The 23,685-nt window shown below is 44.5% G+C and overlaps 1 protein-coding gene across 11 annotated transcripts in view; it reads right to left on the reverse strand.

Annotated features, from left to right (window-relative positions):
• The window catches only part of ANKS1A (ankyrin repeat and sterile alpha motif domain containing 1A), an 836,994-nt gene that overhangs the window by 84,540 nt on the left and 728,769 nt on the right, over positions 1 to 23,685 (reverse strand). For 8 of the 11 annotated variants that reach the window (XM_056557676.1, XM_056557677.1, XM_056557671.1 and 5 more), the window contains one exon: positions 17,213 to 17,413. The exons of the other annotated variants lie outside the window; for them this stretch is intronic. In XM_056557676.1, coding sequence (XP_056413651.1) covers positions 17,228 to 17,413 — 186 coding nt within the window. In that variant the 3' untranslated portion in view covers positions 17,213 to 17,227. Of the gene's footprint in view, positions 1 to 17,212; positions 17,414 to 23,685 lie in introns of those variants that run through there. 11 annotated transcript variants of the gene reach the window in all.

A 23,685-nucleotide genomic window follows, 5' to 3' on the forward strand; every position in this document is an offset into this window, starting at 1 on the left:
TTTTGCGTCGCCAATTCTACTTTGCAGTGACAGTCATTTTACCCAAAAATGCACGGCGAAACGGAAAACAAAACCATTGTGCGACAAAATCGAAAAAAAAACGCCATTTTGTAACTTTTGGGGGCTTCTGTTTCTAGGCAGTGCATATTTCGGTAAAAATTACACCTTACCATTATTCTGTAGGTCCATACGGTTAAAATGATACCCTACTTATATAGGTTTGATTTTGTCGCACTTCTGGAAAAAATCATAACTACATGCAGGAAAATTTATACATTTAAAAATGTCATCTTCTGACCCCTATAACTTTTTTATTTTTCCACGCACAGGGCGGTATGAGGACTCATTTTTTGCGCCGTGATCTGAAGTTTTTATCGGTATGATGTTTGTTTTGATCGGACTTTTTTATCACTTTATATTCATTTTTTAATGTTATAAAAAGTGACCAAAATACGCTTTTTTGGACTTTGGAATTTTTTTGCGCGTACGCCATTGACCGTAATTAATTATATATTTTTATAGTTCGGACATTTACGCACGCGGAGATACCACATATGTTTATTTTTTAATTTTTTTACACTGTTTTATTTTTTTTATGGGAAAAGGGGGGTGATTCAAACTTATATTAGGGAAGGGGTTAAATGACCTTTATTAACACTTTTTTTTTACTTTTTTTTTTGCAGTGTTATAGGTCCCATAGGGACCTATAACACTGAACACACTGATCTCCTATGCTGATCACTGGCGTGTATTAACACGCCTGTGATCAGCATTATCGGCGCTTGACTGCTCCTGCCTGGATCTCAGGCACGGAGCAGTCATTCGTCAATCGGACACCGGGGAGGCAGGTAAGGGCCCTCCCGGTGTCCGTTCAGTTGTTCGGGACGCCGCGATTTCACCGCGGCGGTCCCGAACAGCCCGACTGAGCAGCCGGGTCACTTTCAGTTTCACTTTAGAAGCGGCGGTCAGCTTTGACCGCCGCTTCTAAAGGGTTAATACCGCACATCGCCGCGATCGGCGATGTGTGGTATTAGCCGCGGGTCCCGGCCGTTGATTAGCGCCGGGACCGACGCGATATGATGCGGGATCGCGGCGCGATCCCGCTTCATATCGCGGGAGCCGGCGCAGGACGTAAATATACGTCCTGCGTCGTTAAGGGGTTAAGTTTAACATCTTTTTCTTTTTTATCTAAGAGCCGAGGAATGTGCTCTCGAATCACCCAAAGTGCAAGAAAAAGTGCAAATGTGTTACACTTAAAAAAATTTGCACAAAGGATGCGGTCTATAGCAAGCCCTTCTCCAAAAGGAGAGAGGCCCCCCCCCCAACAAATCGTACCCTCCCCTCCAGGCCGAAAGGCACCTGCGAGGTTCCAGGTTCAATGTCCCTTTTCGCTGAAGCTACTAAGGGACCACAATGCTCCCGGCATCCCCCTACATGTTAGCCAAAGTATCTGCCAGCAGAGCCGTTAACGGTTGGTACCTTGCCCATGCAGAGTACCCGGTGTTTTTGCAGGGAGGTGCAGAACCTGATGGCCACACACACCTCCCCTAGACCGCCAGAAGGGACACCCAGAAGGGCTACCATTTCCTGACAAATCCTGTGGACACCCAACACGCAAAAAGTGACACAGTGAACAAAAATAAATAAGTGAATGTGTGCAGGTTTACTGCCCGGACAGCTGTCTGGATCTATACAAATTTCTCCAATTCCAGCCAGAAGGCCAGGAATCAAGTGGTGAGTGCCACAAGTTGTAAAGAGATGGTGCCAGTGCTTTCACTTAGTGAGCCCATACTCTCAGTGAGTTTCGGCACCAAAGGGTCACCACTCCCCGAGGCACAAAAGTACCTCAGCTCTAGACCCTCCCAGCCTCATGGCGAGACCCGGAGGGAGCAGGTCTCATTGGGGCAGCTGTTGAACTAGTGTTCAGACACCAGCCCCGAAATGCCCTGGTACACCTATCCCCTCCATGCAGCACCCATCCCTACCAGTCCAATACCTGTGTTTCGTGCCACGGACATTAACTGATAAGAACAGATATTACATTTGTTTAACATCTGTAAACATCTGAAATATCTTAATGAAAAAACCTTCTGACACAGCAACAACATGGGTTTATGCGGGATTGGTCCTGTCAGACTAATCTGATCAGCTTCTATGGGGAGGTCAGTTATAGATTGGACTGGTGTGAAGCTGTGGATGTTGTATGTCTAGACTTTTCTAAGGCGTTTGATACTGTGCCACACAGAAAGTTAGTATATAAAATGAGGATGCTAGGACTGGGAGAGGACATATGTAAATTGGTTAGCAATTGGCTTAGACAGGAAGCAGAGGGTGGGTATCAATGAAACTTACTATGGTTGGGTAAAAAAATGCAAAAAGAAAAAACTAAGGGAGTGGCTTCTGATCTCTTTACTCTTCTAAACAGCAAGGGAAATACTTTTAAAAGCAACACCTTACAATTAGTGAGTGACCTCCATCTGACCAATCACATAACTTCACATGGCGAATTCACATGGCGAATTCACCTCTCACCCAATAAATGACAACAACAAATAAAAAAGGAAAAATGAAGCGGACAGCCCACACATATCCAAGTTTTTATGTTTCACACTTTTAAGTAGGATCACTTACTTCACCGAGGGGAGCCGGTCATTCATGCCTCCCTTGTACCGGTTCACTTATATTCAAACTTCGCTGTCTTGTCCCACTGTGAGCCGCCAGCAGTTGTCTATCAAACTTCACTGTGGTGGGGACATACTGTTGGCGCAATCAATTTTACCTAGCAACAACTCTTATACCCATGGCCCAAGTTATAACAACTATTTATTGCACATGAGATATACTGCACATGCGATATCCAAATAAAATCAAAATAAAGAACATATATAAAAATGGATCCGCCACCTTGCGGAGTTACATCCTTCCTCAGGGACTAACCATAGACTACACATACACAGCATTTAACTCCTTAACGACGCAGGTCGTAAACGTACATCCTGGTGACATGGTACTTAACGCACCAGGACGTACATTTACTCCTATACATAACCGCGAGCATCGGAGCGATGCTTGGGTCATGCAAGGCAGGTCCCGGCTGCTGATAGCAGCCATTGACCCACCTTTAATGGCGGACATCCGCGACCATGCGGATGTCCGCCCTTAACCCCTCAGATGCTGTGATCAATACAGATCACGGCATCTGCAGAAGTGCGGCACTTAATGTGGACGATTGGATCGCCCGCAGGGCTGCCGGGGCGATCTGATCATCCATAATGGCGGACGGAGGTCCCCTCACCTGCCTCTGTCTGTCTCCCAGCATCTTCTGCTCTGGTCTGTGATTGAGCAGACCAGTGCAGAAGATAGCCGATAACACTGATCAGTGCTATGTCCTATGCATAGCACTGAACAGTATTAGCAATCAAATGATTGCTATAAATAGTCCCCTATAGGGACTAATAAAGTGTAAAAATAAAAGTAAAAAATAAAAGTAAAAATTTTAATTGTCCTTTTTCCCCCATTTTATCCCCAAAAAGTGTTAAAATTTTTTTTAACAACATATTTGGTATGCGCAAATATCCAAACTATTAAAATATAATGTTCATTATCCCGAACATCCCTAACATTTTATTAAAAAAAAAAGATAAAAAATGCATTAAAAGTAACAGATCACGACGCAAAAAATTAGCCCTCATACCGCCGCTTACACAGAAAAATGAAAAAGTTATAGGTCAGCAAAATAGAGGGGTTTTAAACGTACTAATTTGGTTAAAAAGTTTGCGATTTTTTTTAAGCGGTGTAATAATAGAAAAGTATGTAATCATGGGTATAATTTTAATCGTATTGACCCACAGAATAAAGAGAACATGTCTATTTTACCGTAAAGTGTACAGCATGAAAACGAAACCTTCTAAAATTTGCAAAATTGCAGTTTTCTTTTCAATTTCCCCATTTGGACTTGGACTTGATAAAGGGAGGAATCCCGAAAGCTTGTCTCTACAAAATGCTGTTAGTCCAATAAAAAAGGTATTACAAGATACTGCAACATTTTATGATTTGCATCTGCAATTTCCCCACACAAATAGTATTTTTTTTGGTTGCACCATACATTTCATGGTAAAATGAGTGATGTCATTACAAAGGACAACTTGTCGTGCAAAAAACAAGCACTCATACTAGTCAGTGGATGAAAATATAAAAGAGTTATGATTTTTAGAAGACGAGGAGGAAAAAATGAAAATGTAAGGCACAAATGGGCTGAGTCCTTAACCCCTTAACGACGCAGGACGTATATTTACGTCCTGCGCCGGCTCCCGCGATATGAAGCGGGTTCGCACCGTGATCCTGCATCATATCGCGTCGGTCCCGGCGCTCATCAACGGCCGGGACTCGCGGCTAATACCACACATCGCCGATCGCGGCGATGTGCGGTATTAACCCTTTAGAAGCGGCGGTCAAAGCTGACCGCCGCTAATAAAGTGAAACTGAAAGTGACCCGCTGCTCAGTCGGGCTGTTCGGGACCGCCGCGGTGAAATCGCGGCGTCCCGAACAGCTGATCGGACACCGGGAGGGCCCTTACCTGCCTCCTCGGTGTCCGATCGACGAATGACTGCTCCGTGTCTGAGATCCAGGCAGGAGCAGTCAAGCGCCGATAATGCTGATCACAGGCGTGTTAATACACGCCAGTGATCAGCATAGGAGATCAGTTATGGGACCTATAACACTGCAAAAAAAAAGTAAAAAAAAAGTGTTAATAAAGGTCATTTAACCCCTTCCCTAATAAAAGTTTGAATCACCCCCCTTTTCCCATAAAAAAAATAACAGTGTAAAAAAAAAAATAATAAACATATGTGGTATCGCTGCATGCGTAAATGTCCGAACTATAAAAATATATCATTAATTAAACTGCACGGTCAATGGCGTACGCGCAAAAAAATTCCAAAGTCCAAAAAAGCGAATTTTGGTCACTTTTTATACCATTAAAAAAATGAATAAAAAGTGATCAAAAAGTCCGATCAAAACAAAAATCATACCGATAAAAACTTCAGATCACGGCGCAAAAAATGACATTTTTAAACGTATAAATTTTCCTGCATGTAGTTATGATTTTTTCCAGAAGTGCGACAAAATCAAACCTATATAAGTAGGGTATCATTTTAACCGTATGGACCTACAGAATAATGATAAGGTGTAATTTTTATAGAAATATGCACTGCGTAGAAACGGAAGCCCCCAAAAGTTACAAAATGGCGTATTTTTTTCGATTTTGGTGCACAATGATTTTTTTTTTCCGTTTCGCCGTGCATTTTTTGGGTAAAATGACTATTGTCACTGCAAAGTAGAATTGGCGACGCAAAAAATAAGCCATAATATGGATTTTTAGGTGGAAAATTGAATGGGTTATGATTTTTAAAAGGTAAGGAGGAAAAAACGAAAGTGCAAAAATGGAAAACCCTGAGTCCATAAGGGGTTAAGGACCAGGCCATTTTACACTTTAAGGACCGGAGCGTTTTTTGCAATTCTGACCACTGTCACTTTAAACATTAATAACTCTGGAATGCTTTTAGTTATCATTCTGATTCCGAGACTGTTTTTTCGTGACATATTCTACTTTAACTTAGTGGTAAAATTTGATGGTAACTTGCATCCTTTCTTGGTGAAAAATCCCCAAATTTGATGAAAAAAATTAAAATTTTGCATTTTTCTAACTTTGAAGCTCTCTGCTTGTAAGGAAAATGGATATTCAAAATATATATTTTTTGGGTTTACATATACAATATGTCTACTTTATTTTTGCATCATAAAATTTATGAGTTTTTACTTTTGGAAGACACCAGAGGGCTTCAAAGTTCAGCAGCAATTTTGAAATTTTTCACAAAATTTTCAAACTCACTATTTTTCAGGGACCAGTTCAGTTTTGAAGTGGATTTGAAGGGTCTTCATATTAGAAATACCCCAAAAAAGACCCCATTATAAAAACTACACCCCCCAAAGTATTCAAAATGACATTCAGTAAGTGTATTAACCCTTTAGGTGTTTCACAGGAATAGCAGCAAAGTGAAGGAGAAAATTCAAAATCTTCATTTTTTACACTCATGTTCTTGTAGACCCAATTGTTGCAAGGGGTAAAAAGGAGAAAATTTTTACTTGTATTTGAAACCCAATTTCTCTCGAGTAAGCACATACCTCATATGTCTATGTTAATTGTTCGGCGGGCGCAGTAGAGGGCTCAGAAAGGAAGGAGCGACAAATGGTTTTTGGGGGGCATGGCGCATTTAGGAAGCCCCTATGGTGCCAGGACAGCAAAAAAAAAAAAACACATGGCATACCATTTTGGAAACTAGACCCCTCAGGGAACGTAACAAGGGGTAAAGTGAACCTTAATACCCCACAGGTGATTCACGACTTTTGCATATGTAAAAAAATATATATATATTTTTCACCTAAAATGCTTGGTTTCCCAAAAATTTAACATTTTTAAAAAGGGTAATAGCAGAAAATGACTCCCAAAATTTGAAGACCAATTTCTCCCGATACAGAAAACACCTCGCATGGGGGTGAAAAATGCTCTGCTGGCGCACTACAGGTCTCAGAAGAGAAGGAGTCACATTTGGCTTTTTGAAAGCAAATTTTGCTCTGGGGGTATGCCGCATTTAGGAAGCCCCTATGGTGCCAGAACAGCAAAAAAAAAAACACATGGCATACCATTTTGGAAACTAGACCCCTCGGGGAACGTAACAAGGGGTAACGTGAACCTTAATACCCTACAGGTGTTTCACGACTTTTGCATATGTAAAAAAAAATATATTTTTTTTTACCTAAAATGCTTGTTTTCCCAAAATGTTTACATTTTTAAAAAGGGTAATAGCGGAAAATACCCCCCAAAATTTGAAGCCCAATTTCTCCCGATTCAGAAAACACCCCATATGGGGGTGAAAAGTGCTCTGCTGGCGCACTACAGGTCTCAGAAGAGAAGGAGTCACATTTGGCTTTTTGAAAGCAAATTTTGCTCTGGGGGCATGCCGCATTTAGGAAGCCCCTATGGTGCCAGAACAGCAAAAAAAAAACACATGGCATACCATTTTGGAAACTAGACCCCTCGGGGAACGTAACAAGAGGTAATGTGAACCTTAATACCCTACAGGTGTTTCACGACTTTTGCATATGTAAAAAAATATATATTTTTTTTACCTAAAATGCTTGGTTTCCCCAAATTTTTACAATTTTAAAAAGGGTAATAGCAGAAAATACCCCCCAAAATTTGAAGCCCAATTTCTCCCGATTCAGAAAACACCCCATATGGGGGTGAAAAGTGCTCTGCTGGCGCACTACAGGTCTCAGAAGAGAAGGAGTCACATTTGGCTTTTGAAAGCAAATTTTGCTCTGGGGGCATGCCGCATTTAGGAAGCCCCTATGGTGCCAGGACAGCAAAAAAAAAAAACACATGGCATACCATTTTGGAAACTAGACCCCTCGGGGAACGTAACAAGGGGTAATTTGAACCTTAATACCCTACAGGTGTTTCACGACTTTTGCATATGTAAAAAAAAATATTTTTTTTTTTACCAAAAATGCTTGTTTTCCCAAAAATTTTACATTTTTAAAAAGGGTAATAGCAGAAAATACCCCCCAAAATTTGTTAGGCAATTTCTCCCGAGTACGGCGATACCCCATATGTGACCCTAAACTGTTGCCTTGAAATACGACAGGGCTCCAAAGTGAGAGGGCCATGCGCATTTGAGGCCTAAATTAGGGACTTGCATTGGGGTGGACATAGGGGTATTCTACGCCAGTGATTCCCAAACAGGGTGCCTCCAGCTGTTGTAAAACTCCCAGCATGCCAAGACAGTCAACGGCTATCTGGCAATACTGGGAGTAGTTGTTTTGCAACAGCTGGAGGCTACGTTTTGGAAACAGTGGCGTACCAGACGTTTTTCCTTTTTATTGGGGAGGGGAGGGGGGCTGTGTAGGGGTATGTGTATACGTAGTGTTTTTTACTTTTTATTTTATTTTGTGGTAGTGTAGTGTAGTGTTTTTAGGGTACAGTCACACGGGCGGAGGTTCATAGTAGTTTCTCGCTGGCAGTTTGAGCTGCACTTACTGTAATCCTCCGCCCATGTGAGTGTACCCTGTAAGTTCACATTGGGGGGGGGGGGGGGGGGGGGGCATCCAGCTGTTGCAAAACTACAACTTCCAGCATGTACGGTCTATCAGTGCATGCTGGGAGTTGTAGTTTTGCAACAGCTGGAGGCACACTGGTTGTGAAACACCGAGTTTGGTAACAAACTCAGTGTTTTTCAACCAGTGTGCCTTCAGCTGTTGCAAAAGCTACACCCCCCAGCATGTACGGACAGCGGAAGGGCATGCTGGGTCTTGTAGTTATGCAACAGCTGGAGGCATACTACTTTGGCTGGGGATGCTGGGGATTGTAGTTATGCAACAGCTGGAGACACACTGGTTTGCTACTTAACTCAGTGTGCCTTCAGCTGTTGCAAAATTACAACTCCCAGCAGTCACCGACAGCCAACGGGCATGCTGGGAGTTGTAGTTATGCAACCACCAGATGCACCACTACAACTCCCAGCATGCACTTTAGCTGATTGTGCAAGCTGGGAGTTGTAGTTATACAACAGCTGAAGGTACACTTTTTCATAGAAAGAATGTGCCTCCAGCTGTTGCAAAACTACAAGTCCCAGAATGCCCATAAGGGAATGCTGGGAGTTGTGGTGGTCTGCCTCCTGCTGTTGCATAACTACATCTCCCAGCATGCCCTTTTTTGCATGCTGAGAGCTGTTGCTAAGCAACAGCAGGAGGCTGTCACTCACCTCCTACGATCCTCGCCGCGCAGGTCAGTCCCTCGTCGTCGCCGCCGCCGTCGCTGCTCCTGGGGCCCCGATCCCAACAGGGACGCCGGGGATCGGGGACCCCAGCACCCGGGGTGAACGTCCCGCACCCCCTCACGTCCTCCAGAAGATGGGCGGAGCGGGTTGCGGGAGTGACACCCGCAGCAGGCGCCCTGATTGGTCGGCCGGTAATCTGGCCGATGAATCAGGGCGATCGTGAGGTGGCACCAGTGCCACCTCACCCCTGCTGGCTATGGCTGTTCGGGGCCGTCTCTGCCAATAATTCCGGGTCACCGGGTCACTGGAGACCAGATTGACCCGAAATCCACCGCAGATCGCTGGACTGAATTGTCCAGCGATCTGCGGCCATCGCCGACATGGGGGGTCATCATGACCCCCCTGGGCGATATGCCCCGATGCCTACTGAACGATTTCAGCAGGCATCGGGCACCGACTCCGCTCCAGATGGTTGCGGGGGGGGCGGTAAAACACATGACGTTCTCATACGTCATGTGTCCTTAAGGACTCGGAAATGGAGACGTATGAGAACGTCATGTGTCCTTAAGGGGTTAAAGGGGTACTCCGGTGAAAAACTTTTTTTTTTTTAATCAACTGGTGCCAGAAAGTTAAACAGGTTTGTAAATTACTTCTATTAAAAAATCTTAATCCTTGCTGTACTTATTAGCTGCTGAATACTACAGTGGAAATTCTTTTCCGTTTGAAACACAGAGCTGTCTGCTGACATCATGAGCACAGTGCTCTCTGCTGACATCTCTGTCCATTTTAGGAACTGTCCAGAGTAAAAGGAAATCCCCATAGCAAACATATGCTGTTCTGGACAGTTCATAAAATGGACAGAGATGTCAGCAGAGAGCACTGTGCTCATGATGTCCGCAGACAGCTCTGTGTTTCAAAAAGAAAATAATTTCCGCTGTAGTATTCAGCAGCTAATAAGTACAGGAAGGATTAAGATTATTTAATAGAAGTATTTCTAAGGGGTTAAACCTGACTCTACTCCCACTACCCGTAAGTGACCTAGATTTAACTCCATCCTACATATATTAGTGAGAAGAAAAATATAAAATATAAAACTATATACGTTCCAAAGTCTAAGTAAACCTATTCGGAATGAGGGTATCAAGTTAAAAAATAATAAAGCTTTTTCTCCAACAGAGTATTGAAAACCTCTGCAGGTTATCCTGAATATGCTCTATAGGAATGACTACTAGGAGTTCCGGATCAGCATTAAGATGAATAGAGAAGTGACATGAGACACTGTGCTTAGGGTAAAGATGGTTTATATTGAATCTGTGTGAATTGATAAATTGCTTAGTGGTTGGGACGTCCTCCCCACATACTGTATACCATAAGGGCATTGTAACATATATATCACATATTCACTACCACAATTTAGATGTGTTTTAATTTTTATTAACTCACCAGCGGATTTACAAGTTATTTTTTTTTTTAACTCCATGCTGAATATATTTACATGTCCCACATTTTTTATGACCAAATCTATAGGGACCTTTCTCCTATTTGTTACCCTCTTCTTTTCTTTTTTTTCAAGGATTAGGCCCCTTTCACACTACAGGTATTACAATAATGGCTGAAAAAAAACGGATGCAAAAATTGGCAATAACGGATGATAATTGATTACATCCACTATTTTTAATGTTTTTTTTCCTTAAAAACCTGATGTTGTTCATCCATTATCATCCGTTATCACCAGTTACATCTGTTTTTTTTTAATCAGGTTTTTAACCCTTTTTTTGTAATGCTGCACTGAGCATGCTCAGTACAAAAAAATGGATGTTAAAACGGATAACGGATTTTTTTTTTTTAAATGAGCGCAGCGATCTGATTACAGAGCGCATGCACCAGAAGATTTTGCCAGACTCACTCATCCTGATATGCAGTTAAGTAAGTTACCCCTCTATGGAATCCTGTTCACCCACACTATAACCCAGTGTATTGGGTTTACTGTGGGTAGGTAAACAGGCTGACAGTTTTTCTTTAATTTGATCTATTCTGACTATACTATCTGCTTTTCTTCTTGCTCCTCTAATCACTTTTGATGGGTAATTCTTTTCTTTAAATCTGTCTTCTATAATCCTTGCTTGAATTTTGTAATTCTGTTCCTCCGAACAATTTCTTTTTATTCTCCACAGCTGGCAAAAGGGGATATTTTTTTTCCACTTTTTATGGTGGTCACTAGCAAAATGGAAATATCCATTGGCATCCACGGATTTAAAATGTTCTAGTATGCAGTACATCATTTTCTTAGAAATTTCCAGATCTAAACATGTGATACATTCCTTGCTAATATGTTCAATAAATTTTAAACAGAGCACTTTACATCCACATATGGGGTATGTTCTTACTCAGAAGAAATGGGGTTACAAATTTGGGGGGGCTTTTTTCCTATATTCCCTTGTGGAAAATGAAAAATTTAGGGTTACACCAGCATTTTAGTGAAATTATTATTATTTTTTTTGTCATTTTCACATCCAACTTTAATGAAAATTCTTCAAACATCTGTGGAGTGTTAAGGTTCACTATACCCCTTGTTACATTCCGTGAGGTGTGTCGTTTCCAAAATGGGGTCACATGTGGGTATATATTGTGGTCTCCCGGTACAGGACCTTGTCCTGTCCCTGTCTAAAGTCCCCTGAGTTAGAGTCCCTCCATTCCATAGGGCTCTCCAGCAGGACTTGCCCTTGTTCGCCTTGTATAGATGTGTTTCCGTAAATTGTACAATATGTATATAGAGATGGTATAAATGTTTAGGACCTTCCAGGGTCATGTGATAATGTCATGTAATGTACCCAGAGTTCTCTGCGTTCAGGACCTACAGGCTTTGCAGCCAATGGGATTTAGTCCAGCCCCCTGAGTATATAAGGGGCTGTAATCACTAAATTCACTCTCTTGTTCCTGCTCTTGGTTCATGCTCTTATCTCCTGGGTCCAAAGCAAGCACAATCAGCGTATCTCAATTCAGCTCAACTAGGCCAAAGCCTAAAGATCCAGCAGCCACAAAAACTGTGAGTTATAAAGCTCTTTCTACAAATTCCTAGTGACTACTATTCAACTCAACTTATACAATTAGTAGCACAGTGGTCTGCATAAAGCTCAAGTCTATTAGTCCCAGCAAAGCCTGTGAGGAACCTGCATCCCGGTTACCTAAAGAGAAATTGTTTAATTGTAAAGACTGTTTGCATAAGAAGTTCAGTAAAAGTTCCAGTTGTCTCATAAATTCTGCTGTGGACATTCTGTTTATTATCCTGCCGTTTGTGGACCGGTTGTCGGCAGGGCCTTCTATACAAAACAACCGCAACCTGGCGTCACAACAAACTAAGGGTTAATACCACCAGACCCTGTAGCATCATTGTAACACCCCTATATCACTACCCTTCTGGCTTATGACAAGTCTTTTTGGTGTTACGAATAGGATACGGGTGTGTGCCTTTAATAACTTTGCGACCCTGACCACCCACCATGAAAAATGGGTGTATACCATTATTGCAAGAGCCATAGTCCTCCCCCTATGCAGGAATGTGTTTTATGAACTGTCCAGAAGAATTGCAAGTAGTGATTGAAATTGCGCCCAAAAGTGTACGGGACTTATTGCTGAAATTGTGCTTAGCAGGGCGCAGGAAAAAGTATTGTGTATTGTATTGTGGCCATGTGTAAAATCAGGAACGAAGCCATGCTACATGCTCTGCTGCAGACAGTACCTGAAAGGGTTAAGGCAGAAGCCGAAAAGCACGCCAAAATGTCCTGCGCTGGTCTGCGTCCCGCCCCTGGGCGTGGAGATAGTGTAGCTGTTCCTATGCCAAAGTGGAACTGTTATCTTCTACTTGTGTTTGCCGGGGGACAGGAAGTCAGAGCTGCACCGATGACGTCCTTCCGGCTGTCGGCCATCTTGTGGAAACCTCATATAAAAGAAGCCACACGGCCAGACCTCTACAGTCCAGTGATGGCAGCGATTTGTACAGAGATGGCTGAGCCCACCTCAACATGTGAGGAGAGCAGCAAGATGGCGCCGGAGCACCTGAGAGTTGCTGCGGCCGCAGCGCAACTCTTCCAAGAACTTGCTCACTGCTTGCAGAAGTTGTCCCTTGGGGCCGAGGAGGCCTGCAACCTGTCTCCGCTACCGGAGGATGACGAGTGGCCAGCTACCCTGAAAGGAGCATCACCAGGGACATCAGCCCCCGGCATCACCGGTGAGACTGTCCCCTCACCACAGGACATGGGGTTCCTGGGCTGAGATTCCTACAGAAGAATCCGATGTAAGTACACTGACTTTTCTTCTTCATCAAGCCCAGAGAAAACGATCCCTTTGTCCCAAGTAGCTCCAGCCAGCACACGCTCGCGGTCACCCCCTCTCCCAAAATGGGTGTTCGGCGATGAGCCTGCACTTATACAGTATATGCGGGACCATATCGTTCCCCAGCCCGAGAAGTCCCATCCACTGGTCCCTACAGCTGAGGCCAAAAGGGCCAGCAGGGAGGCTGAAATCACCGGCACCATTGAGAAGTTAAAGGCCCAGCATAGGGAGAGATACGGGCCAAAACAGCTCCCTTATGAAGTCCAGGCAGAGCAACAGAGGGACACTAAAAAGCTGGAAGCTCTGTATATTCGTATGCTGGACTATCATCAAGAGGGTGAGCCACCCTTAGAGCACGGACGCTCAAATTTGCTCGAATTTGATAAAGCAAGAGGCTTTGGTACCCTTGATCTGTGGGGTGAATGGGCTGCAGCCATAACTAGGCCCAAAAATCCAATGCAGATTCCATTCACCTACTTTCCATCTGATGATTGGGATGCAGATCCCCACGGGATTCGTCCAACAAGGTTTACAGATGTCACTGGTGAAGAGGAGCAGTACCTGTCCGAGGCGCCCGTGATGGCTCCAAAATACAGTGGTCCCTCAACATACGATGGTAATCCGATCCAAATGAACCATCATTTGTTGAAACCATTGTATGTTGAGGGATCCGTGCAATGGAAAGAATAGGAAGTCATACTCACCTGTCCCCACCACTCCGGACCTGTCACCGCTGCCCCGGATGTCGCCCTCCATCGCTGTCGCCGCGTCCCCGGGATGTCCCCGATGCACCGAACGTATGTGCTTCCCCGGGATCCTCGCTCTCCGTCACCGCCATCACGTCACTACGCACGCTCCTATTGGATGACAGGATGGCGTGCGCGGCGACGTGATGACTATGAAGGAGAGCGCCGTCGATTCACGGGATCCCAAAGAGAACGCTCCGAAGCCCTGAGGACAGGTAAGAGACCATCACCTGAGCACACGGGGAACCGTAACGGCTATCCGTCAGCAGATGAAGCAGTCTGCACTGCCAGATAGACGTTTATGCGATGGCCCCGACATATGTTGATGCTGCCTTCAACATGCGATGGCCTATGAGGAGCCATCGCATGTTGAAATTATCGTATGTCGGGGCCATCGTAGGTCGGGGGGGGGGGTCACTGTATATGAAGAAGTCTAGTTCCATCTCATCTTTAACGGAGAATGTGCCCAGGCCTACTCCCCAGAGGAGGTGAGGCCTACTCAGCGGCACCAACATATGTACCTAGGCCTACTCACCCTGTGGAGGTTTGGCCTAATCTACAGGCACCAACTGATGTGCCGTGGCCTACTCCACCCAAGGAGGTGTGGCCGGATCCACCACACCTACACTTGTTCCTGTGGCCTCAGCTGCCGAGGTCAATGTGGTGGTAAATGTAAACTCCACTATAGCCCAGTCAAAGCTAACCAATGTGACATGGGACACTTATGTCACTCCTATGCGGTAACCCCATCCCCGTGCTCCAAGATATATGTCCCAGGGACGAAAGTACGCTGACTGGCGGGGTTGGGAAGCAAGAAAGAATATCTTCTAATTTCATGATGTTGCTTGCCATTAACTGTGTAGTACACCAGTACCTTTATTGTCTTACAGGTTTTCCAGTTTTGTAACCCGTTTAAGATTAAGTGCCTGGCAGGACTATGCCAAAAAGTTCACGTGTTAAGCAACTTAACCACCATAAGATTGTGCCCGGCCCCTGGCCGAGAGACTCTTTGCCTGAGAAGATCCTAGTAAGTTAGTACCCGGCATCCAGCTTAGGTGTGTTTTCCTGAAGAACTCTATAATGTAGGTGGACTGTGGAGCCTTACATGACCGTTTATGTAAATGATATGATAATATATTTTTGTGCTCAAAATTTTGCACACCAACAGCAGGTTAATATAACCTGAATATTTCAAGTGTTCTGCTGCTGATATAGAAAGACAAAAAACAAAAAAGGCGCTTCCTTGTGTGGGATCAACTGTGCTGCACGGGGATACATGCAAAAAATTGGTAGGGAGTATTTCTTTCTAACTATTGAGTTTACTAGATGCTAGATGGTTATGCAACATTTTAGCTCTCCTATAGGTTACCATCGGTTTTTTGGGTAAATTTTTTTTAAAACAGGATCGGATAAAAGGGTAGACTTCTGCTTTTAATAAAGCAAATATACTATCCCAAAATGCTTTGGTGGAACAAAATGTAAAAAAAAAAGCATATAAAAAATAAAAGAAATTCGGTTAAAAACTCGGCACGTAAATTTAATTTTATCACCACTTTAAATAATGCACCCAATAAAATAATGGGAATCTTGAAAAAACACTGGTCTACCCTTTTATCCGATCCGGTTTAAAAAAAATTGTTACCCAAAAAACCGATGGTAACCTATAGGAGAGCTAAAATGTTGCGTAACCATCTAGCACCTAGTAGACTCAATAGTAAGAAAGAAATACTCCCTACCAATTTTTTTAAAAATTCCCTGCAAGGCACTTTTCCAGGTAACATTTCTAGATGTTTATGCTGCAAATGGATATGTGCTAACGGCAATCCAAAAATGTCCTCTCATTCCACTGGTGAATCAATAGTTGTAAAAGATTATTATAATTGCTTATCCTCCTACGTAATCTATTTATCATCTTGTAGATGCGGTATACAGTATACAGGGAGAACAATACAAACCCTGAGGATGAGAATGAATAAACATCGACATAATATTAATCCTTTTGGATTTTCCGTTTTAACACTCTTTGGCCTGAGGGCCTAAATGAATGCATTGAGAGAACGGACACTTGAGTTTATGGAATATAAAATATGTATACGGTATACATGTGAATATATATATATATATATATTTAAAAAAAAAATTTACATTTTTTATCAACATTTTTTAATACTTTATTCTAGTGCTGGGCGGTATACCGGTATGAACCGGATACGGTTTTTTTTTTCTCCCACGGTATGGATTTTTGCCCATACCGCTATACCGGTCGGGCCCCTCCCCCACCCTCCGAATCAATAAAAAAATTAAACTTACCCGTAATGGGGGTGGTCTGGGCCATCCATCCTTCCTGTAGCGTCCGGCGGCATTCCGGGTGGAGGGTGAACCGGTTCGGGCTGTCCTCCTTCTCCGCGGGTCCTCTTCTCCACTCCGGGCAGGCTCCGGCCTAGTACGCTGCATAGACGCCGCTACGCCGTGACTTCAGGTGCGTCGCTGCGCACGGACGTCACTGCGCAGCGGCGTCTATGCAGCGTTACTAGGCCGGAGCCTGCTCGGAGAGGAGAAGAGGACCCCCGAAGAAAAAGGACAGCCCGGACTGGTTCACCCTCCACCCGGAATGCCGCCGGACACTACAGGAAGGATGGATGGCCCGGACTCCCCTCCCCGGACGATCCCTGCAGCAACTGGGAAGGTGAGTCAGGGATCTGGGATGAACAGGGGTCTGTATAATATACTATACCTACAGTAGGCCCTCCAGCTGTTGAGGCCCTCCAGCTGTTGCAAAACTACAACTCCCAGCATGCCCGGACAGCCAACGGCTGTTCGGGCATGCTGGGAGTAGTAGTTTTGCAACAGCTGGAGGCACGCCTAGTTGGGAAACACTGACCTATACTATACACTACTATATAGTCCAACATGCTGGGAGTTGTAGTTTTGCAACAGCTGGAGGCTGTAGGGTTGTTTGTTACATCTATTTAAAAGGGTACTCCACTGCCCCAGTGTTCAGATCATTTAGTTCCAAAAGCCCATTTAGTTCCGCTACGCCACCTCAATGCAAGTCTCAATGTAAAAAAAAAATATATACCGTGAAATACCGTCATACTTTGGAAAGATACCGTGATACTCATTTTTGGTCATATCGCCCAGCACTACTTTATTCTATAGGTTTCATATCCCTATAATAGGGAAAGATTTGGTATATTTATACAGCTTTTTCTATTTTAAACAATGTGTGTTACGTATTGTTACCTGTTCCGATATGTCATTTCCTGTTCTTAATTGCAATCCCACCTGTTCCCGTATGCATATAAACCTGGCTACTTCACTTTGATTGTATCATGCCTGATGAAAGGGTTTACACCCAGAAACGCGTTGTGTGAACGAAATAAAGTTGGATCTACCACAATCGTTGACTCCAGAGTCTTTACCGATTTCACCAGACACAGAGCAGACACTTCCCGGCTTAACTCCCTTCTTCCCTCATCCTGCTGCTGATATGTAACCTTTGTGTTCCAAACAAATAAAATGTATGGTTACATAAAATGTCAACAATGTAAATGGTTTTACTGTGCAGATGTACAAAATTTCTGTACGGAAGTATAAAAAAAAATAAAAAAAAATGAATAATAATAATATAGTATACATCTCTTTCAGATGTTATAGTGTTTACTTAACCTCTTAAGGCATCAGGGCGTACCTGTACGCCCTGAGCCTGGTCCCGGTGTTTAAAAGGGGGTCACGCCGTGACCCTGCATCACACCGGGTGGGTCCCGGCTGCTAGTCATAGCCGGGACACTGGGCTAATAGCGCGCAGCACCGATCGTTGTGCCGGGCGCTATTAACCCTTCAGACGCGCGATCAAAGTTGACCGCCGCGTCTGAATGTGAAAGTAAACGCTTCCCGGCAGCTCAGTCGGGCTGATCGGGACATCGCGATAAAATCGCGATGTCCCAATCAGCTAGGACGCGAGCGGAGGTCCCCTTACCTTGCTCCATCGAGTCTGATCTGGGTTTGATTGCTCCAAGCCTGAGCTACAGGCTTGAGCAATCGAGCCCCTATCTCGCTGATCCATGCAAAGCTATGCCTTTGCAGGGATCAGGGTAAAAGATCAGTGTGTGCAGTGTTATAGGTCCCTATTGGAGCTACAGCACTGCCAAAAAAAAGTGAAAAAAAAAAGTTAACAAAGGTCTTTAGCCCCTTCCCTAATATAAGTTTGAATCATCCCCCTTTTACCATAAAAAAAAACAAAAACTGTGTAAATAAAAATATGTGGTATTGCCGCGTACGTAAATGTCCGAACTATAAAAATATATCGTTAATTAAACCGCTCGGTCAATGACGTACGCAGAAAAAAATTCCAAAGTCCAACATAGCGTATTTTTGGTCACTTTTTAGGGTGCGTTCACACGAGCGGATTTAGAGCGCATTTTACGCTGCAAATCCGCTGGTGAAGGCCCGCTCTATGCTGGCTTTACATGTGCCTGCTCATAGCGACAATACGCCGCTACCAGCAGACACACTGCAATGTGTGAGTCGCAGTATACTCGCATATCGCGGGAGCTCTCTGCCTAGCTCAGAGCAGGGAGAGTGGCCACCATGTGCGAGTACGCCGCGCACATCGCTGCAGGGTGTCTGCTGGTAGCGGCATATTGCCACTACCAGCAGGCACATGTAACTCCGATCAATGCAAAAATGGTACCGATAAAAACTTCAAAACACAGCGCAAAAAATGAGCCCTCATACCAGCCCATACGCGGAAAAATAAAAAACATATAGGGGTCAGAAGATGACAATTTTAAACATATAAATTTTTCTGCATGTAATTAGAAGCACGACAAAATCAAACCTATATAAGTAGGGTATCATTTTAACCGTATGGACCTACAGAATAAAGATAAGGTGTCCTTTTTACAAAAAAATGCACTGCGTATAAACAGAAGCCCCCAAAATCTAAAAAATGAAACTTTTTTCTTCAATTTTGTCGCACAATGAATTTTTTTCCTGTTTCGCCGTGGATTTTTTTGGTAAAATGACAAATGTCCCTGCAAAAAAGAAGCCATCATATGGAATTTTATGTGCAAAATTGAAAGCGTTATGATTTTTAGAAGGTGATAAGGAAAAAATGAAAATGCAAAATTGGAAAAATGCTGAGCCCTTAAAGAGTAGATCCCACCATCTCTTTTTTGTTTGCTTCTGTCCCTACCTACTGTTAATCTATCCCTAACCACCTCCCTGCAACTCACAAAATCTTCATCTTCTGGTCTTCTTTCTTGCTGCGCTGTCTTCTCCCGGAAGCCGGCTTCCCCAGCAGGCACGACGTCACTGACGCCTGCTCGGCGCCAACTTCCGCCCTCACTTCATCTATGCTGCGCTTCTGTCAGGAGCGTGCATAGATGATCAGCCAATCAAACGGCAAGCTGCTCTGGGGTCTCCTCCTCCCTGTTTAGCAGTGCATGTGCTACCCAGGGAGGAGGAGTATAGGAGTAGCCTGCATAGCAATAGACACATGCCGAGACCCGATGCACTGCCGTAGATTGCGATTTGCCATAGATTGTGATGGAGTGACTCAGCAGTTTTCCCTGCTCGAGCGCTCCGCCTCCATTACAATCTATAGGCTGACACTCGCACACCACCCCCCCAACCATTGGTTACTGCGGAGGTCGGGGGGGGGGGGGGGGGGGAGGGGGTGTGCGAGTGTCACGTGACATGTTTAATTATCAGGCATCGCAGCTCACGGCAGTCTCACTTGGGCTATTACAGGGAGAGGATCTCTCCCTGTGATAGCGCGAAGCTGCACGGAGCTCTCATGGCCTTTGTGGCCCAATTCCGAGAGTGGTATCGGGCCACAGAAGCGAATACTTTTACTGTTTTATTGTCACCCGCCAGCGCGCTCGTTCGCCACCGCTATCGGGATCCCTATGTCAGATAGCGGCGTTATCAGCTTGTCACTCGCCAGCGCGATCGGGATCCCTATGCCCGATAGCGCTGACAACCGCTTGCTTACCCGCCCGCTGCTCTGCTCCCCGTCCCGTTAACTCTCAGGGAACGGGGAACAGAAAGTAGAGCAGCGGGCGCAGCTAAAGTAGTACTGCGCATGCGCAGCACTACGCAAATAGCGTAGGTAGGTAGCGTAGCCGTAGATTAGTGTAGGTTGTAATTTAGCATAGTTTAGTATTAAAAGTGAAAGGGGGTTAGGCACCACAACTCCCAGCATGGGAGTTGTAGTTTAGGACAACAACTCCCAGCTTGCCCATACTGCTAACGGCTGCCAGGGCATGCTGGGAGTTGTAGTTTAGCTTAGATTAGACAGCAAAAGGACTACAACTCCCAGCATGCCCAGACAGCTGAAGGCTACCCAGGCATGCTGGGAGTTGTAGTTTAGCTTGGATTAGACAGCGAAGGGACCACAACTCCCAGCATGCTCAGACAGCTAAAGGCTGCCCAGGCATGCTGGGAGTTGTAGTTTAGGACAACAACTCCCAGCATGCCCATACTGCTAACGGCTGCCAGGGCATGCTGGGAGTTGTAGTTTAGCTTAGATTAGACAGCAAAAGGACTACAACTCCCAGCATGCCCAGACAGCTAAAGGCTGCCCAGGAATGCTGGGAGTTGTAGTTTAGCTTGGATTAGACAGCGAAGGGACAACAACTCCCAGCATGCTCAGACAGCTAAAGGCTGCCCAGACATGATGGGAGTTGTAGTTTAGCTTAGATTAGACAGCAAAGGGACCAGAACTCCCAGCATGCCCAGACAGCTGAAGGCTGCCTGGGCATGCTGGGAGTTGTAGTGCAGTGATGGGACCACAAATCCCAGCATGCCCAGACAGCTGAAGGCTGCCCAGGGATGATGGGAGTTGTAGTGCAGTGAAGGGACCACAACTCCCAGCATTCCCAGACAGCTGAAGGCTGCCTGGGCATGCTAAGAGTTGTAGTGCAGTGAAGTCACCACAACTCCCAGCATGCCTAGACAGCAAAAGGCTGCCCAGGCATGCTGGGAGTTGTAGTTTTACACAGGTATAAAGTAGTTAGCATAGTGTTAGCGCGATTTTAGCGTAGTTAGCGTAGCGTTAGCTCAATTTTAGCGTAGCTTTAGTGTTAGTGCAGTTTTACAGTCTTTAGCGTAGCATAGTGTTAGCGCAGTTGTAGCGTATTTAGCATAGCATAGTGTTAGCGCAGTTGTAGCGTAGCTTAGTGCTAGCGTAGTTTTAGCGTATTTAGTGTAGTGTAGTGTTAGCGCACTTCTAGTGTAGTGTTAGCGCTTTTTTTGTGTATTTAGCGTAGCTTAGTGTTAGCGCAGTTTTAGTGTATTAAGCGTAGCTTAGTGTTAGCGCAGTTTTAGTGTATTTAGCGTAGTGTAGTGTTAACGCAGTTTTAGCGTATTTAGCGTAGCTTAGTTTTAGTGTATTTAGTGTAGTGTAGTGTTAGCAGAGTTTTAGCGTATTTAGCGTAGCGTATTGTTAGCGTAGTCTTAGAGTAGTGAGCGCAGCGTAGTCTTAGAGTAGTTAGCGTAGTGTAGTGTTAGTCCAGTTCTAGCATAGTTGGCGTAGTTGTACACGGGTGTAGTGTAGCTAACTCAGTTTTACAGGCAGATGAAGTGTAGTTTAGAGAGTTTAGTGTGGGGTGTAGCTTAGCTTAGTCATAAAGTGAAGGGGCTACAACTCCCAGCATGTCCAGACAGCCAAAGGCCGTCCGGGCAGGATGGAAGTTGTAGTTTTGCAAAAGTAGCAGAGGCAGTTGCGCTCTGCTACGTTAATGCAGTATACAGCCATCTGTATACGGTGATCACAAGGCCACTTACCCACCTCCGTTCCTGATCAGTCACTGGGCTTGTAGCAATGCAGGAAGATGACGGAGCTGGAACGGGGGTGGTAAGTTAGGCTCTCCAGGTAATAACCCATATTTTTTTTGTGTTTTTCTTCTCGTTTCAGATAAGTGAATGCGGAGGACTACATCGGAATCTGTGGACTATGACGATGACCTGCATTTTTTTCTTTTCTTTTAATAAAATGGTTAACGAGGGCTGTGGGGGAGTGTTTTTCCTAATAAAAATGTTTTGACTTGTGTGTGCTTTTTTTCTTTGTTATTACTTTACAGGCTTAGTAGTGGAAGCCCTCTTGTAGACGGAGTCCATTACTAAGTCGGGGCTTAGCATTAGCCCCAAAAACAGCTAGCACTAACCCCCAATTATTACCCCGGTACCCACCGCCACAGGGGTACCAAGAAGAGCCGATACCAACAGGCCTAGAGCACCAAATATGGCGCTATTGGGCATGGGCGGTAATGGGCTGGCGTTCTTTAGGCTGGGGAGGGCCAGTAACGATGGTCCTCGCCCACCCTGTTAACGTCAGGCTGTTGCTGTTTGGTTGGTATTTGGCTGAAAATGAAAAGACGGGCAACCACATACATTTTTTTTTTAATATATAAAAATAAAAAAATTGTGTGTGGTTCCCAGTCTTCATTTTCAGCCAAATACCAACCAAACAGCAACAGCCTGACGTTACCAGGGTGGGCGAGGACCCTTACTGGCCCTCCCCATCCTAAATAACGCCAGCCCATTACCGCCCATGCCCAATAGCGCCATATTTGGTGCTCTAGGCCTGTTGGTATAAGCTCTTCTTGGTACCCCTGTGGCGGTGGGTACCGGGGTAATAATTGGGGGTTAGTGCTAGCTGTTTTTGGGGCTAATGCTAAGCCCCGACTTAGTAATGGACTCCGTCTACAAGAGGGCTTCCACTACTAAGCCTGTAAAGTAATAACAAAGAAAAAAAGCACACACAAGTTAAAACATTTTTATTAGGAAAAACACTCCCCCACAGCCCTCGTTAACCATTTTATTAAAAGAAAAGAAAAAAATGCAGGTCATTGTCATAGTCCAGCGATTCCGATGTAGTCCTCCGCATTCACATATCTGTAACAAGAAGAAAAACACACAAAAAAAGGGTTATTACCTGGAGAGCCTAACTTACCACCCCTGTTCCAGCTCCGTCATCTTCCTGCATTGCTACAAGTCCAACGACGGAGCAGGAACGGAGGTGGGTAAGTGGCCTTGTGATCACCGCATACAGCCCTCTATACAGGTGGCCGTATACAACATTAACGTAGCACAGCGAAACTGCCTCTGCTACTTTTGCAAAACTACAACTTCCATCCTGCACAGACAGCCTTTGGCTGACTGGGCATGCTGGGAGTTGTAGCCCCTTCACTTTATGACTAAGCTAAGCTACACTCCATGCTAAACTCTCTAAACTACACTTCATCTGCCTGTAAAACTGAGTTAGCTACACTACACCCGTGTACAACTACGCCAACTATGCTAGAACTGGACTAACACTACACTACGCTAACTACTCTAAGACTACGCTGCGCTCACTACTCTAAGATTACGCTATGCTAAATACACTAAAACTCTAACGCTACACTACACTAAATACATTAAAACTGCGCTAAAACTAAGCTACGCTAAATACGCTAAAACTGCGCTAAAACTAAGCTACGCTAAATACGCTAAAACTGCGCTTACACTACGCTAAATACACTAAAACTGAGCTAACAGTACACTACACTAAAAGTGTGCTAACACTATATTATGCTAAATCAGCTAAAAGTACGCTAGCACAAAGCTACGCTACAACTGCGCTAACACTATGCTAAGCTAAAAACTGTAAAACTGCGCTAACACTAAACTAAAGCTACGCTAAAATTGAGCTAACGCTATGCTAACTACGCTAAAATCGCGCTAACACTACGCTAACTACGGTGACTTCACTGCACTACAA

Source organism: Hyla sarda, chromosome 2 (genome assembly GCF_029499605.1).
Source record: "Hyla sarda isolate aHylSar1 chromosome 2, aHylSar1.hap1, whole genome shotgun sequence".
NCBI classification, from domain to species: domain Eukaryota; kingdom Metazoa; phylum Chordata; class Amphibia; order Anura; family Hylidae; genus Hyla; species Hyla sarda.